This window comes from Pseudophryne corroboree, chromosome 5 (assembly GCF_028390025.1).
Source record: "Pseudophryne corroboree isolate aPseCor3 chromosome 5, aPseCor3.hap2, whole genome shotgun sequence".
Lineage (NCBI taxonomy): Eukaryota > Metazoa > Chordata > Amphibia > Anura > Myobatrachidae > Pseudophryne > Pseudophryne corroboree.
The window spans coordinates 33,175,248-33,188,895 of record NC_086448.1 but is presented as its reverse complement, the minus strand read 5'-3'; the positions used below and the strand labels follow the sequence as shown (position 1 = coordinate 33,188,895).

Here is a 13,648-nt window from a genome sequence, read left to right as displayed (position 1 = left end):
GACGCTCACTGCAGGGCTGTACGGGGAACTGTGTGCTAGCTATAGAGGAAATACAGGATGCTCACTGCAGGGCTGTACAGCCTGAGGAGAGGTCAGGCATAATGCATGCTTTTATATCTGTCTAGAAACTAAAGGAAGAGACCAGTAAGATTCAGGATGAGTATGGATACTGCATGCTGGACGGCCATCGAGAAAAGATAGGAAACTTCAAGACCGAGCCACCAGGTCTTTTCCGAGGTCGCGGAGATCACCCAAAAATGGGCATGCTAAAAATGAGAATTGAGCCGGAGGACGTCATCATTAACTGCAGCCAGTGAGTGCGGCTCTCTGTTCTGTCCTCTGGTCACGTCACCAAACATCTAATGTTATAGACAAGTCTTAGGGTGAGAGGTAACATGAAGCAGGTGTGTAAAGTAACTGCTCCACGCTTCTTACTGTCATTTTAAAGGCTAAGATTACAGAAACTGGTGCTTTCCTACTTGTACTGAACTCTCCGTGTGCAAAACTGAATGTGTCAAACTTTGTTACATGTGACTGCCGCAGAGACTCCAAGGTTCCAGAGCCCCCTCCTGGCCGCAAGTGGAAGGAAGTGCGATGTGACAACACCGTCACCTGGCTGGCTTCCTGGACGGAAAATATCCAGAGCTCAATCAAGTACATTATGCTGAACCCAAGCTCGAAACTCAAGGTGAGAAACTCAGACGTGTTTTATGCTTATGGAGGGTTTTCGTGGTAGTTTACGCTATTCGTTATTCCGGTGCGGCTGTTGGCGGCTTTCTTGTTACCAGAACCATTTATACATTTATGAAGCCTGAATACAGGTTGGTTTAGCCTTTATCTGTTGCCGCTTTTAGGCCATCGTACAAAGAAGCCGTTCATCGATAGCTTTGCCAAACGGCCTGTTAGTATATCATATTGCCGATCATTTTATTTTCCTTTGAAAATATTATACACGTCCTATTGAGTGCAATCCGTTTTATCCTGTCCGCTGTCCAGGGGGAGAAGGACTGGCAGAAGTATGAGACGGCGCGGCGTCTGAAGGGTGTGGTAGATCAGATCCGATCTCAGTATCGAATAGATTGGAAATCTCGAGAGATGAAGAAAAGGCAGAGAGCCGTGGCGCTATATTTCATTGATAAGGTATAGAGCTGCCACAGCATACCTAAGAGATCTCTTTCCAGTAATCCGAGGTGCAATCTCGTACGTGTAAAGGGCCCTACACACTCGGCGATGCGCCGCCGAGGTGCCCGACGGCCGATACGGCCGACGAGCAACCCGGCGGCGGGGGGGCAGTGACGGGGGGAGTGAAGTTTCTTCACTCCCCCCGTCACCCGGCTGCATTGAAGTGCAGGCAAATATGGACGAGATCGTCCATATTGGCCTGCATGCACAGCCGACGGGAGATCAGCGATGAACGAGCGCGGGGCCGCGCATCGTTCATCGCTTGAGTCTCCACACTGAAAGATATGAACGAGTTCTCGTTCATTTATGAACGAGATCGTTCATATCTTTCAGAATATCGGCATGTGTGTAGGGCCTATAACAATACAATCTTCTAGAGCACAGGTTCTCAAACTCGGTCCTCAGGGGCGCACACAGTGCATGTTTTGCAGGTCTCCTCACAGAATCACAAGTGACATAATTAACTCCACCTGTGGACCTTTCAAAATGTGTCAGTGAGTAATTAATGCACCTGTGCACCTGCTGGGTTACCTACAAAACATGCACTGTGTGGGGTCCTGAGGACCGAGTTTGAGAACCACTGTTCTAGAGCGATGAATGACCCAGTTTATGGCATTGGGTGTCGCTTCCTCCTGACAGTTGGCGTTGCGAGCAGGCAATGAGAAAGAGGAGGGCGAGACAGCGGACACGGTGGGCTGCTGCTCTCTCAGAGTGGAACACATCAAGCTGTTTCCAGAACTGGACGGCCAGAAGTACGTAGTGGAGTTTGACTTCCTGGGAAAAGACTCGATCAGATACTACAACAAGCTTCCCGTGGAGAAGGAGGTAATGATGGTCCATGATCATGAGCATTTGGCTGTGTGTAACCCTCCCAGGAATCCGTCCTTCCCTCAGAACCTCACGTGTCTGCCTATAGGTGCTTTCCTTATGTCCAGGAGAGACTCCTTTTGTCACTAGTTCCATTTAATTCCTGTTTTTGTTTCAGGTGTTCAAGAACCTGAAGCTGTTTATGGAAAATAAAGACCCAGAGGATGACCTGTTTGACAGGCTGAATGTGAGTACATACTGATATAGCTTGAGGTTGCGGCACCTGGGGTCATCTGTGTCCAGTGTCTCTGTTCCTATGCTGCCTTTTGTAGGTAACATCGCATGTGCACATGAAGGAGAAGTCTATACACTTTGTCATTGCCGTTTTCTCTGACGTCCTAGTGGATGCTGGGGACTCCGTAAGGACCATGGGGAATAGACGGGCTCCGCAGGAGACTGGGCACTCTAAAGAAAGATTTAGGACTACCTGGTGTGCACTGGCTCCTCCCCCTATGACCCTCCTCCAAGCCTCAGTTAGATTTCTTTATCATCCACAGGGGGCACTGGAGTACTCTTGGGATATGGACGGCTTAGCAGAAACAAAGGCACTGAATATTTAAATTTAGAACTCTCCACCCCTCCATATCCCAGAGTACCTCAGTGTACTACCTCAGTGTTTTTTCTGTGCTCACAGCACTAACAAGGCTTGTGGGAAGTTCCCACACTTGGTGGAAGATTTTATTAAATTTTTCATTTTTACTTTTACATTTTACCATTTCTCTAACGTCCTAGTGGATGCTGGGGACTCCGTCAGGACCATGGGGAATAGCGGCTCCGCAGGAGACAGGGCACAAAAGCAAGCTTTTAGGATCACATGGTGTGTACTGGCTCCTCCCCCTATGACCCTCCTCCAAGCCTCAGTTAGGTTTTTGTGCCCGTCCGAGCAGGGTGCAATCTAGGTGGCTCTCTTAAAGAGTTGCTTAGAAAAAGTTTTTAGGTTCTTTATTTTCAGTGAGTCCTGCTGGCAACAGGCTCACTGCAACGAGGGACTTAGGGGAGAGAAGTGAACTCACCTGCGTGCAGGATGGATTGGCTTCTTAGGCTACTGGACACCATTAGCTCCAGAGGGAGTCGGAACACAGGTCTCGCCCTGGGGTTCGTCCCGGAGCCGCGCCGCCGACCCCCCTTGCAGATGCTGAAGATTGAAGAGGTCCGGAACCAGGCGGCAGAAGACTTTCAGTCTTCATCAGGTAGCGCACAGCACTGCAGCTGTGCGCCATTGTTGTCAGCACACTTCACACAGCGGTCACGGAGGGTGCAGGGCGCAGGGGGGGGCGCCCTGGGCAGCAATGTATAATACCTGTATGGCGAAAAATACATCACATATAGCCCTTGAGGCTATATGGATGTATTTAACCCCTGCCAGATATCACAAACTCCGGAGAAGAAGCCCGCCGAAAAGGGGGCGGGGCCTATTCTCCTCAGCACACAGCGCCATTTTCCCTCACAGAAATGCTGGTGGGAAGGCTCCCATGCTCTCCCCTGCACTGCACTACAGAAACAGGGTTAAAACAGAGAGGGGGGGCACTGATTTGGCGATATGAATATATATTAAATGCTATAAGGGAGGAACACTTATATAAAGGTTGTCCCTATATAATTATAGCGTTTTGGTGTGTGCTGGCAAACTCTCCCTCTGTCTCCCCAAAGGGCTAGTGGGGTCCTGTCTTCTATCAGAGCATTCCCTATGTGTGTGCTGTATGTCGGTACGTGTGTGTCGACATGTATGAGGAAAATGTTGGTGAGGAGGCGGAGCAAATTGCCTGTAATGGTGATGTCACTCTCTAGGGAGTCGACACCGGAATGGATGGCTTATTTATGGAATTACGTGATAATGTCAACACGCTGCAAGCCGGTTGACGACATGAGACGGCCGGCGAACAAATTAGTACCTGCTCAGGCGTCTCAAACACTGTCAGGGGCTGTAAAACGCCCATTTACCTCAGTCGGTCGACACAGACCCAGACACGGACACTGATTTCAGTGTCGACGGTGAAGAAACAAACGTATTTTCCTTTAGGGCCACACGTTAAGGGCAATGAAGGAGGTGTTACATATTTCTGATACTACAAGTACCACAAAAAAGGGTATTATGTGGGATGTGAAAAAACTACCTGTAGTTTTTCCTGAATCAGATAAATTAAATGAAGTGTGTGATGATGCGTGGGTTTCCCCCGATAGAAAATTATTGGCGGTATACCCTTTCCCGCCAGAAGTTAAGGCGCGGTGGGAAACACCCCTCAGGGTGGATAAGGCGCTCACACGCTTATCAGAACAAGTGGCGGTACCATCTACAGATAGGGCCGTACTTAAGGAGCCTGCTGATAGGAGGCTGGAAAATATCCTAAAAAGTATACACACACATGCTGGTGTTATACTGCGACCAGCGATCGCCTCAGCCTGGATGTGCAGAGCTGAGGTGGCTTGGTCGGATTCCCTGACTAAAAATATTGATACCCTTGACAGGGACAGTATTTTATTGACTATAGAGCATTTAAAGGATGCATTTCTATATATGCGAGATGCGCAGAGGGATATTTGCACTCTGGCATCAAGAGTAAATGCGATGTCCATATCTGCAAGAAGATGTTTATGGACACGACAGTGGTCAGGTGATGCAGATTCCAAACGGCACAAAGATGTATTGCCGTATAAAGGGGAGGAGTTATTTGGGGTCGGTCCATGGGACCTGGTGGTCACGGCAACTGCTGGAAAATCCACCGTTTTTTACCCTAAGTCACATCTCTGCAGAAAAAGACACCGTCTTTTCAGCCTCAGTCCTTTCGTCCCTATAAGAGTCATATCTGCCCAGGGATAGAGGAAAGGGAAGAAGACTGCAGCAGGCAGCCCATTCCCAGGAACAGAAGCCCTCCAACGCTTCTACCAAGTTCTCGGCATGACGCTGGGACCGTACAGGACCCCTGGATCCTACCAGTAGTATCCAAGGGGTACAGATTGGAATGTCGAGACGTTTCCCCCTCGCAGGTTCCTGTAGTCTGCTGTACCAATGTCTCCCTCCGACAGGGAGGCAGTATTGAAAACAATTCACAAGCTGTATTCCCAGCAGGTGATAATCAAAGTACCCCTCCTACAACAAGGAAAGGGGTATTATTCCACACTATATGGTGGTACTGAAGCCAGAAGGCTAGGTGAGACCTATTCTAAATCTGAAATATTTGAACACTTACAAAAGTTCAAATCCAGATGGAGTCACTCAGAGCAGTGATAGCGAACCGGGAAGAAGGGGACTATATGGTGTCCCGGGACATCAGGGATGCTTACCTCCATGTCCCAAAAATTTGCCTTTCTCACCGAGGGTACCTCAGGTTCGTGGTACAGAACTGTCACTATCAGTTTCAGACGATGCCGTTGGATTGTCCAAGGCACCCCGGGTCCTTACCAAGGTAATGACCGAAATGAGGATTCGTCTTCAAAGAAAATGGACGACTTCCTGATAAGAACAAGGTCCAGAGAACAGTTGGAGGTCGGAGTAGCACTATCTCAAGTAGTTCTACGACAACACGGGTGGATTCTAAATATTCCAAAACCGCAGTTGTTCCGACGACACGTCTGCTGGTCCTAGGGATGATTCTGGACACAGTCCAGAAAAAGGTGTTTCTCCCAGAGGAGAAAGCCAGGGAGTTATCCGAGCTAATCGGGATCCTCCTAAAACCAGGAAAAGTGTCAGTGCATCATTGCACAAGAGTCCTGGTAAAAATGGTGGCTTATTACGAAGCGATTCCATTCGGCAGATTTCACGCAAGAACTCTTCAGTGGGATCTGCTGGACAAATGGTCCGGATCGCATCTTCAGATGCATCAGCGGATAACCCTATATCCAAGGACAAGGGTGTCTCTCCTGTGGTGATTACAGAGTGCTCATCTTCTAGAGGGCTGCAGATTCGGCATTCAGGATTGGGTGCTGGTGACCACGGAGGCCAGCCTGAGAGGCTGGAGAGCAGTCACACAGGGAAAAAATTTCCAGGGAGTGTGATCAAGTCTGGAGAATTCTCTCCACATAAATATACTGGAGCTAAGAGCAAATTTATAATGCTCTAAACTTAGCAAGACCTCTGCTTCAAGGTCAGCCGGTATTGATCCAGTGGGATAACATCACGGCAGTCGCCCACGTAAACAGAAAGGGCGGCACAAGAAGCAGGAGGGCAGTGGCAAAACTGCAAGGATTTTTCGCTAGGCGGAAAATCATGTGATAGCACTGTCAGCAGTGTTCATTCCGGGAGTGGACGACTGGGAAGCAGACTTCCTCAGCAGGCACGACCTCCACCCGGGAGAGTGGGAACTTCATCGGGAAGTTTTCCGCATGATTGTGAACCGTTGGGAAAGACCAAAGGTGGACATGATGGCATCCCGCCCGAACAAAAAACGGGACAGGTATTGCGCCAGGTCACGAGACCTTCAGGCGATAGCTGTGGATGTCCTGGTAACACCGCGGGTGTAACAGTCGGTGTATGTGTTCCCTCCTCTGCTTCTCATAACCAAGGTATTGAGAATTATAAGACGTAGAGGAGTAAGAACTATACTCGTGGCTCCGGATTGGCCAAGAGGGACTTGGTACCCGGAATTTCAAGAGATGCTCACAGAGGACTAATGGCCTCGGGAGCTAAGAAGGGACTTGCTTCAGCAAGTACCATGTCTGTTCCAAGACTTACCGCGGCTGCGTTTGACGGCATGGCGGTTGAACGCCGGATCCTAAGGGAAAAGGCATTCCGGAAGAGGTCATACCTACCCTGGTCAAAGCCAGGAAGGAGGTGACCGCACAACGTTATCACCACATGTGGTGAAAATATGTTGCGTGGGTGAGGCCAGGAAGGCCCCACGAAGAAATTTCAACTAGGTCGATTTCTGCACTTCCTGCAAACAGGAGTGTCTATGAGCCTCAAATTGGGGTCCATTAAGGTTCAAGTTTCGGCCCTGTAGATTTTCTTCCAGAAAGAATTGGCTTCAGTTCCTGAAGTCCAGACATTTGTCAAGGGAGTATTGCATATACAGCCCCTTTTGTGCCTCCAGTGGCACCGTGGGATCTCAACGTAGTGTTGGGATTCCTCAAATCATATTGGTTTGAACCGCTCAAATCTGTGGATTTGAAATATCTCACATGGAAAGTGACCATGCTGTTGGCCCTGGCCTCGGCCAGGCGAGTGTTAGAATTGGCGGCTTTGTCTTACAAAAGCCCATATTTGATTTTCCATTCGGACAGGGCAGAACTGCGGACTCGTCCCCAGTTTCTTCCTAAGGTGGTGTCAGCGTTTCACCTGAAACAACCTATTGTGGAGCCTGCGGCTACTAGGGACTTGGAGGACTCCAAGTTGCTAGACGTTGTCAGGGCCCTGAAAATATATATATATATATATATAATTCCAGGACGGCTGGAGTCAGAAAGTCTGACTTGCTGTTTATATTGTATGCACCCAAAAAGCTGGGTGCTCCTGCTTCTAAGCAGACTATTGCTCGTTGGATTTGTAGTACAATTCAGCTTGCACATTCTGTGGCAGGCCTGCCACAGCCAAAATCTGTAAATGCCCATTCCACAAGGAAGGTGGGCTCATCTTGGGCGGCTGCCCGAGGGGTCTCGGTTTTACAACTTTGCCGAGCAGCTACGTGGTCAGGGGGAAACACGTTTGTAAAATTCTACAAATTTGATACCCTGGCTGAGGAGGACCTGGAGTTCTCTCATTCGGTGCTGCAGAGTCATCCGCACTCTCCCGCCCGTTTGGGAGCTTTGGTATAATCCCCATGGTCCTGACGGAGTCCCCAGCATCCACTAGGACGTTAGAGAAAATAAGATTTTACTTACCGATAAATCTATTTCTCATAGTCCGTAGTGGATGCTGGGCGCCCATCCCAAGTGCGGATTGTCTGCATTACTTGTACATGGTTATTGTTACAAAAATCGGGTTATTATTGTTGTGAGCCATCTTTTTTTAGAGGCTACTTCTTTGTTATCATACTGTTAACTGGGTTCAGATCACAAGTTGTACGGTGTGATTGGTGTGGCTGGTATGAGTCTTACCCGGGATTCAAGATCCTTCCTTATTGTGTACGCTCGTCCGGGCACAGTACCTAACTGAGGCTTGGAGGAGGGTCATAGGGGGAGGAGCCAGTACACACCATGTGATCCTAAAAGCTTGCTTTTGTGCCCTGTCTCCTGCGGAGCCGCTATTCCCCATGGTCCTGACGGAGTCCCCAGCATCCACTACGGACTATGAGAAATAGATTTATCGGTAAGTAAAATCTTATTTTTTTTTCACTTAGCACATCCCTTCCCAGTTTCTGGAAAAACATGGGTCCGGGATAGTGCCGCTGCACGGGCAGCGCATGGCGTGTCGGTCCTCACAAAGAGCACCCTCACAGCCACAGGCAGCCCACTGTCTCCTGCAACAGCTGGACGGGGCTTACATATAGAAGCCCCGTCGCAGCCATGACCTGAAGAGCTGGACGGAGCTTACAGATAGAAGCCCCGTCGCAGCCATGACCGGAGAACTCGGAGCTTAGAAGCCCGTCACAGACTGTATAATAGGCTATTGAGCCTATATTAACACTGAAGGCATGTATTGTAACCTGCATGTGTTTATCACTGTATACTAGACTGTGATTATCAATGTATAATAGTCTATTGAGTCTATATTAACACTGCAGCAGGTATTGTACTCTGTCCTGTGATTATCAGTGTAAGCATGGCATGGGGGCCATTTTAACCATGTTTCCTGTTTCTTCCAGTTTGTAATTCCAGAACATTCCTGCCCTACATCTCTACTCCACACGGAGGTGCAGGGGTGTTAGTGGGAATTTTGGTTCAGGTTTCACATAGGCTGCCCATGTGAACTGTATTTCGACATAAATATATATATATATATATATATATATATATATTACACGCCTTAAGTAAAGATTTTACTGGGTCGTGCAAGTGTCTGGCCTTTGGCTATTGTGTTGTCTGTGTGTATAAGGGGTAAGGCTCCAACACAGACTAAAAATAAGGTTTACTACAATGTCTGTACATAAATCTACCACAGATTCAGTTGCTTTGTAGGTTTCCACTCCGGAAGCCGGTTCATTCCCAGATCCTATGTTAAGCATTGGCAATTCAAATTGACTCCGCTCGACAGGAGCGGTAAGATCGGAGTCTCGGAAGTTACTCCGCCAGCTCTAACGGAGGAGTCTCAGCTTTTCCAAAGGTCCAACTTCCCTTTGGGTACCAGGGTGTTAATTTAACTGGTCTTATAATTTAATGCAGTCTGACAATTCTATGTCAAACCTCACAGCGATAACTACGAGTGAGAAGGGCACATTAGACCAGCAGTCAGATAGTGCGGGGTTTGGGTAACCATACATTGCTAATGACCAGTGAGTCAATGTCTCAATTTTACAGAGACTAAGGAGACTCTAACATCTAATCCGTCGTATTTAATAAACGACAGATCTTCAATGAGTTTCTTATTTAGAATATCTGACTAAGATTTAAGTCTATTTACCCGTTTCCACATCTAAATGGGAGAATCCGCCATTGGTGAATTCGTCTGTGTCAAACCTTATAAAGACCCAAGATACATTTGGGTCACTAGGCGCTCTATGTATGGAAACAATGACGATCACGTTAGACTTATCGTTAATGAGAAGCTGCAGAGTATCTCTGTAAAGCTTCTGCTGACGCCTGTTACCTCGATTCTCGCTTTTCATCGTCGCTAGTTTCAGCACGACAAGGCCAGAAGTAGTTTGGTCCTAAATTTGATATTTCAGGCCAAGGCGGGGGGGGGGGGTAAAGTCTAGCCATTGCCTCCTCCGGTATCAAGACTGAAATACTCTGGTCCGGCGTTTAAAGCCTTTAGACTTCAGTCTTTTCAAGGCTGTGGTACAGAAACAGTCACGCCTTGTAACGCCAGGGCGCTAAAGTCACAACAAGCCAGTGGCTTGACGGCCTCTCAGGCCATCTCGAATTTCCAATTGTGGAAGCGCGCCTTTACACGTTACATTTGCCGGGTTTCCAGCCATCCACTCATGGATGTATCCGCTATTTAAAAGTTAAAAGACAAGACTGCCTCTGTCGGACGAAATTAGGCGTTTTGGCAGGTTGCCATTCAGTCTCTGCTGGTTTCAGCTGTTTTTATTTCCAGGCCTGGTACACCAACAAAGTCAGGGTTATTATTCCCCTCTGTTTGGGGTACCGAAGCCGGAGGGCTCCGTCGCAGTCTCAATCAGCAAGTCACTTACTACAGATTGAAAATGGATTTTCTGCGGTTAGTATTTGCATATTTGGAGCCACAAGATGGCATGATTGCGCTTGATCTTCAGGATGCGTATTTACCCATTAGGGTTTGGTCACTTCATCACAGGTTCTTGCGTTTTGCAATACGCCGCAACCATTAACCGTTTCAGGTTCTACCGTTTGGCCTCTTGTCAGCGCCTCGGGTATTCACCAAAGTGATGTTTGTGATGATAGCTCATCTCAGAGCCCTGGCAGTGACAATCGTTCCATACTTAGACGATCTGCTCATAAGAGCTCCGTCTCAACAGAGGTTCTTCTTACTTGCGCTGCTAACGTACACCACGGTTGCAGTGTCAAGTTCAAAAACAATCGCATCTAATTCCGTCTCAACGACTTCGATTCCTAGGTATGATTACAGATACGGTAAATCAAAGATTTCCCTACTACACCAGAAAGAACAGATTATACGATCTGGTACAATTAGTGCTCAAGCCACGCACACTATCGGTACATTGGTGTATTCGCCTATTAGGAACAATGATGTGCTTTCGAAGCGCTTCAGTTCGGCGGGTTTCACTCGCGTTTCCCACAGGGGGGCGAGGGTGTCTCTACTCTGGGCGAGAGTCTCAGAGGTTGGGGAGTTGTAGTTTAAAATGGTCAGCGACAGGGTTTCTAAACGGATCACGACAGATTGCTGTCTATAAATGTCCTGGAACTCCGTGCAATTTACAATGCACTACATGCTTCGCTCTCAGACTGTCCAAGTGCAGTCAGACAACGCAACGGTAGTTGCATACACAACAACAGGGAGGACCGAGAAGCCGCATGGCAATGCGGGAAGTAGCTCGAATCCTCAATTGCCCAGAATACCACAAGGTGATATTGTCGACTGGGTTCATTCCGGGAGTGGACATCTGCGAGACAGATGATCTCAACCGTCGGGATTTTCATCCAGGAGACGGCATTAAATCGAGAGGTGTTTCACATGTGGGTCCACAGGTGGGGTTTCCCTCAGGTGGACATGATGGCATCTCGCCACAATTACAAACGCCCAGTATGTGTACAGAATGACAGATCCCAAGGGCAGTGGCGGTGGATGCTCTCACATTCGCGTGGCCGTACAGCCTCGTGTATCTGGTTCCACCGTTTTCCGCTGCTCTCTCCGTTGCTAAAACGGATCATAAGACAGTTCGTCACAGTCATACTAGTGATATCTCATGGGTCTCGGAGAGCTTGCTTCTCGAATCTCCGAGGAATACTCGCAGACGATCCTTGGCCGCTCATACTACGTCCAACCCGTTACAACAGGGGCCGTTCTTTTACCCCTATTTACCGCGGCTGCGGTTGACGGGGTGGTTGTTGAGACCGCCCTCTTAAGAAACAGAGAGGGCATTACAGTATCGGTTATACCAACCATGTTACGAGCTAGGAAGCCGGTTACGGCAGCTCATTATTACAGAATTTGGCGTGCCTATAAAGGTTGGTGTGAAGCTCGGAAGTTTCCGACATCATCTTTCAAGTTACCCGTATTCTGTTATTTTTACAGACGGGGTTGGATGGAGAACTGCGTTTATCTACACTGAAGGTGCAGGTATCTGTGTTGTCAATTTATTTCTTTATCATCCACTAGGGGTCACTGGAGTACTCTTGGGATATGGACGGGCGTAGCCGAACAAAGGCACTGAATATTTAAATTTAGGACTCTCCCCCCCCTCCATATCCCCGAGTACCTCAGTGTACTCTCTGTGTTTTTTCGGTGCTCACAGCACGAACATCGGCTTGTGGGAATGCCCACATTTGAGAAGATTTTATTAAATTTTTCATTTTACTTTTTATTTTTATTTTTAATTTTTACACTTCCCTTCCCAGTTTCTTGAAAAACTTGGGTCCGGGATGGTGCCGCTGCAAGGCAGCGTATGGCGTGTCGGTCCTCACAAAGAGCACCCTCACAGCCACAGGCGCTGCAAGGCAGCGCATGGCGTGTCGGTCCTCACAAAGAGCACCCTCACAGCCACAGGCAGCCACTGTCTCCTGCAAGCTGGACGGAGCTTACAGAAAACTCCGTCACAGCCAAGAAGAGACAAAGAGCTGGAGGGACGGAGCATTCAGCAGAAGCCCCGTCACAGTCACAGCCACGCTGGACTGAGCTTACAAAAGAAGCCCCGTCACAGCCAAGATGAGACGGAGCTTACAAGAAAGAAGCCCCGTCACAGCCAGGAAAGCCCGTCAAACTGAAACAAGGTATGGTGGGGTGTAAGGACGGTCAGCTCACGCTGCCGCCCTGCTGTGTGGGGAAAAGGTATTACTTTACTGCGCTGATTACATGAGAGAGCCGTTAGTACAGGCACCCGCCGCTGCTCGCCGCCGCTGATTAGACACGCTGTAACCAGCCGAGCCAGCCACTTTACGAGATCGCGGGGACACAGCTCTAGGCGGCCGCACGTCACTCAAAGACGCCGGCCGCTCTCCCAGCGCCACCGCAGCCGCCGCTGATTACCCGGCCACTGCTGTAGGATGAAAGGCGCTACCGGGGACACAGCTCTGAGCGGCCGCTCTCCCAGCGCCACCGCAGCCGCCGCTGATTACCCGGCCACTGCTGTAGGATGAAAGGCGCTACCGGGGACACAGCTCTGAGCGGCCGCACGTCACTCAAAGACGCCGGCCGCTCTCCCAGCGCCACCGCAGCCGCCGCTGATTACCCGGCCACTGCTGTAGGATGAAGGGCGCTGCCGTTCGTCCGGACCACAGCTCCCCGGCACTTTACAGCAGCGCTTCCCTGCTTCATCTTGGCTCCCTGCACCCGCTCCCGTCCGCTGCAGGTAACACAAGCAGCGCAGCTGCAAGGGTGAGGGGGAGTAAATGCCATAGCAGCAGCACCATAAAGGCTGCATGGATAATAAGATAGGCTGTTCACTTTTAAGCTAATAACCTAAACTATGTTTCTGATGTAAACACAGGCATTTTTAACATGCTTCCTGTTTTTTCTGTTATGGTTACCATATAACGTTAATACAACAGTGTTTCTATTAACTGGGAAGCTAAAATGATTATCACAGTTTAATAGGCTATTAAGCCTATATTAACTGTATAATAGGCTATTAAGCATATATATTAACACTGCAGCAGGAATCCTGTCATGTGATTTTCAGTGTATGCATGGCATGGAGGGCCAGTTTAATCATTACTGTTTCTTCCAGTTTATAATTCCAGAACATTCCGGCCATACGCCTCTACTCCACAAGGAGGCGCAGGGGTGTTAGTGGGAATTTTTTGTTCAGGTTTTCACATAATTCTGGAACATTCCTGCCCTACATCTCTAAGCCACTAGAGACGAAGGGGTGTTAGTGGGAATTTGGTTCGGATTGCACATGGCCAT

The 13,648-nt window shown here is 48.7% G+C and overlaps 1 protein-coding gene across 3 annotated transcripts in view; it reads left to right on the top strand.

The window, feature by feature from the left end:
• TOP1MT (DNA topoisomerase I mitochondrial) overlaps nucleotides 1-13,648 on the top strand; it is a 159,475-nt gene that overhangs the window by 100,150 nt on the left and 45,677 nt on the right. For all 3 annotated transcript variants that reach the window (XM_063921205.1, XM_063921204.1, XM_063921207.1), the window contains 5 exons: nucleotides 126-313; nucleotides 544-688; nucleotides 997-1,140; nucleotides 1,822-2,007; nucleotides 2,168-2,236. In XM_063921205.1, the coding sequence (XP_063777275.1) occupies nucleotides 126-313; nucleotides 544-688; nucleotides 997-1,140; nucleotides 1,822-2,007; nucleotides 2,168-2,236 (732 nt within the window). The remainder of the gene's footprint in view (nucleotides 1-125; nucleotides 314-543; nucleotides 689-996; nucleotides 1,141-1,821; nucleotides 2,008-2,167; nucleotides 2,237-13,648) is intronic.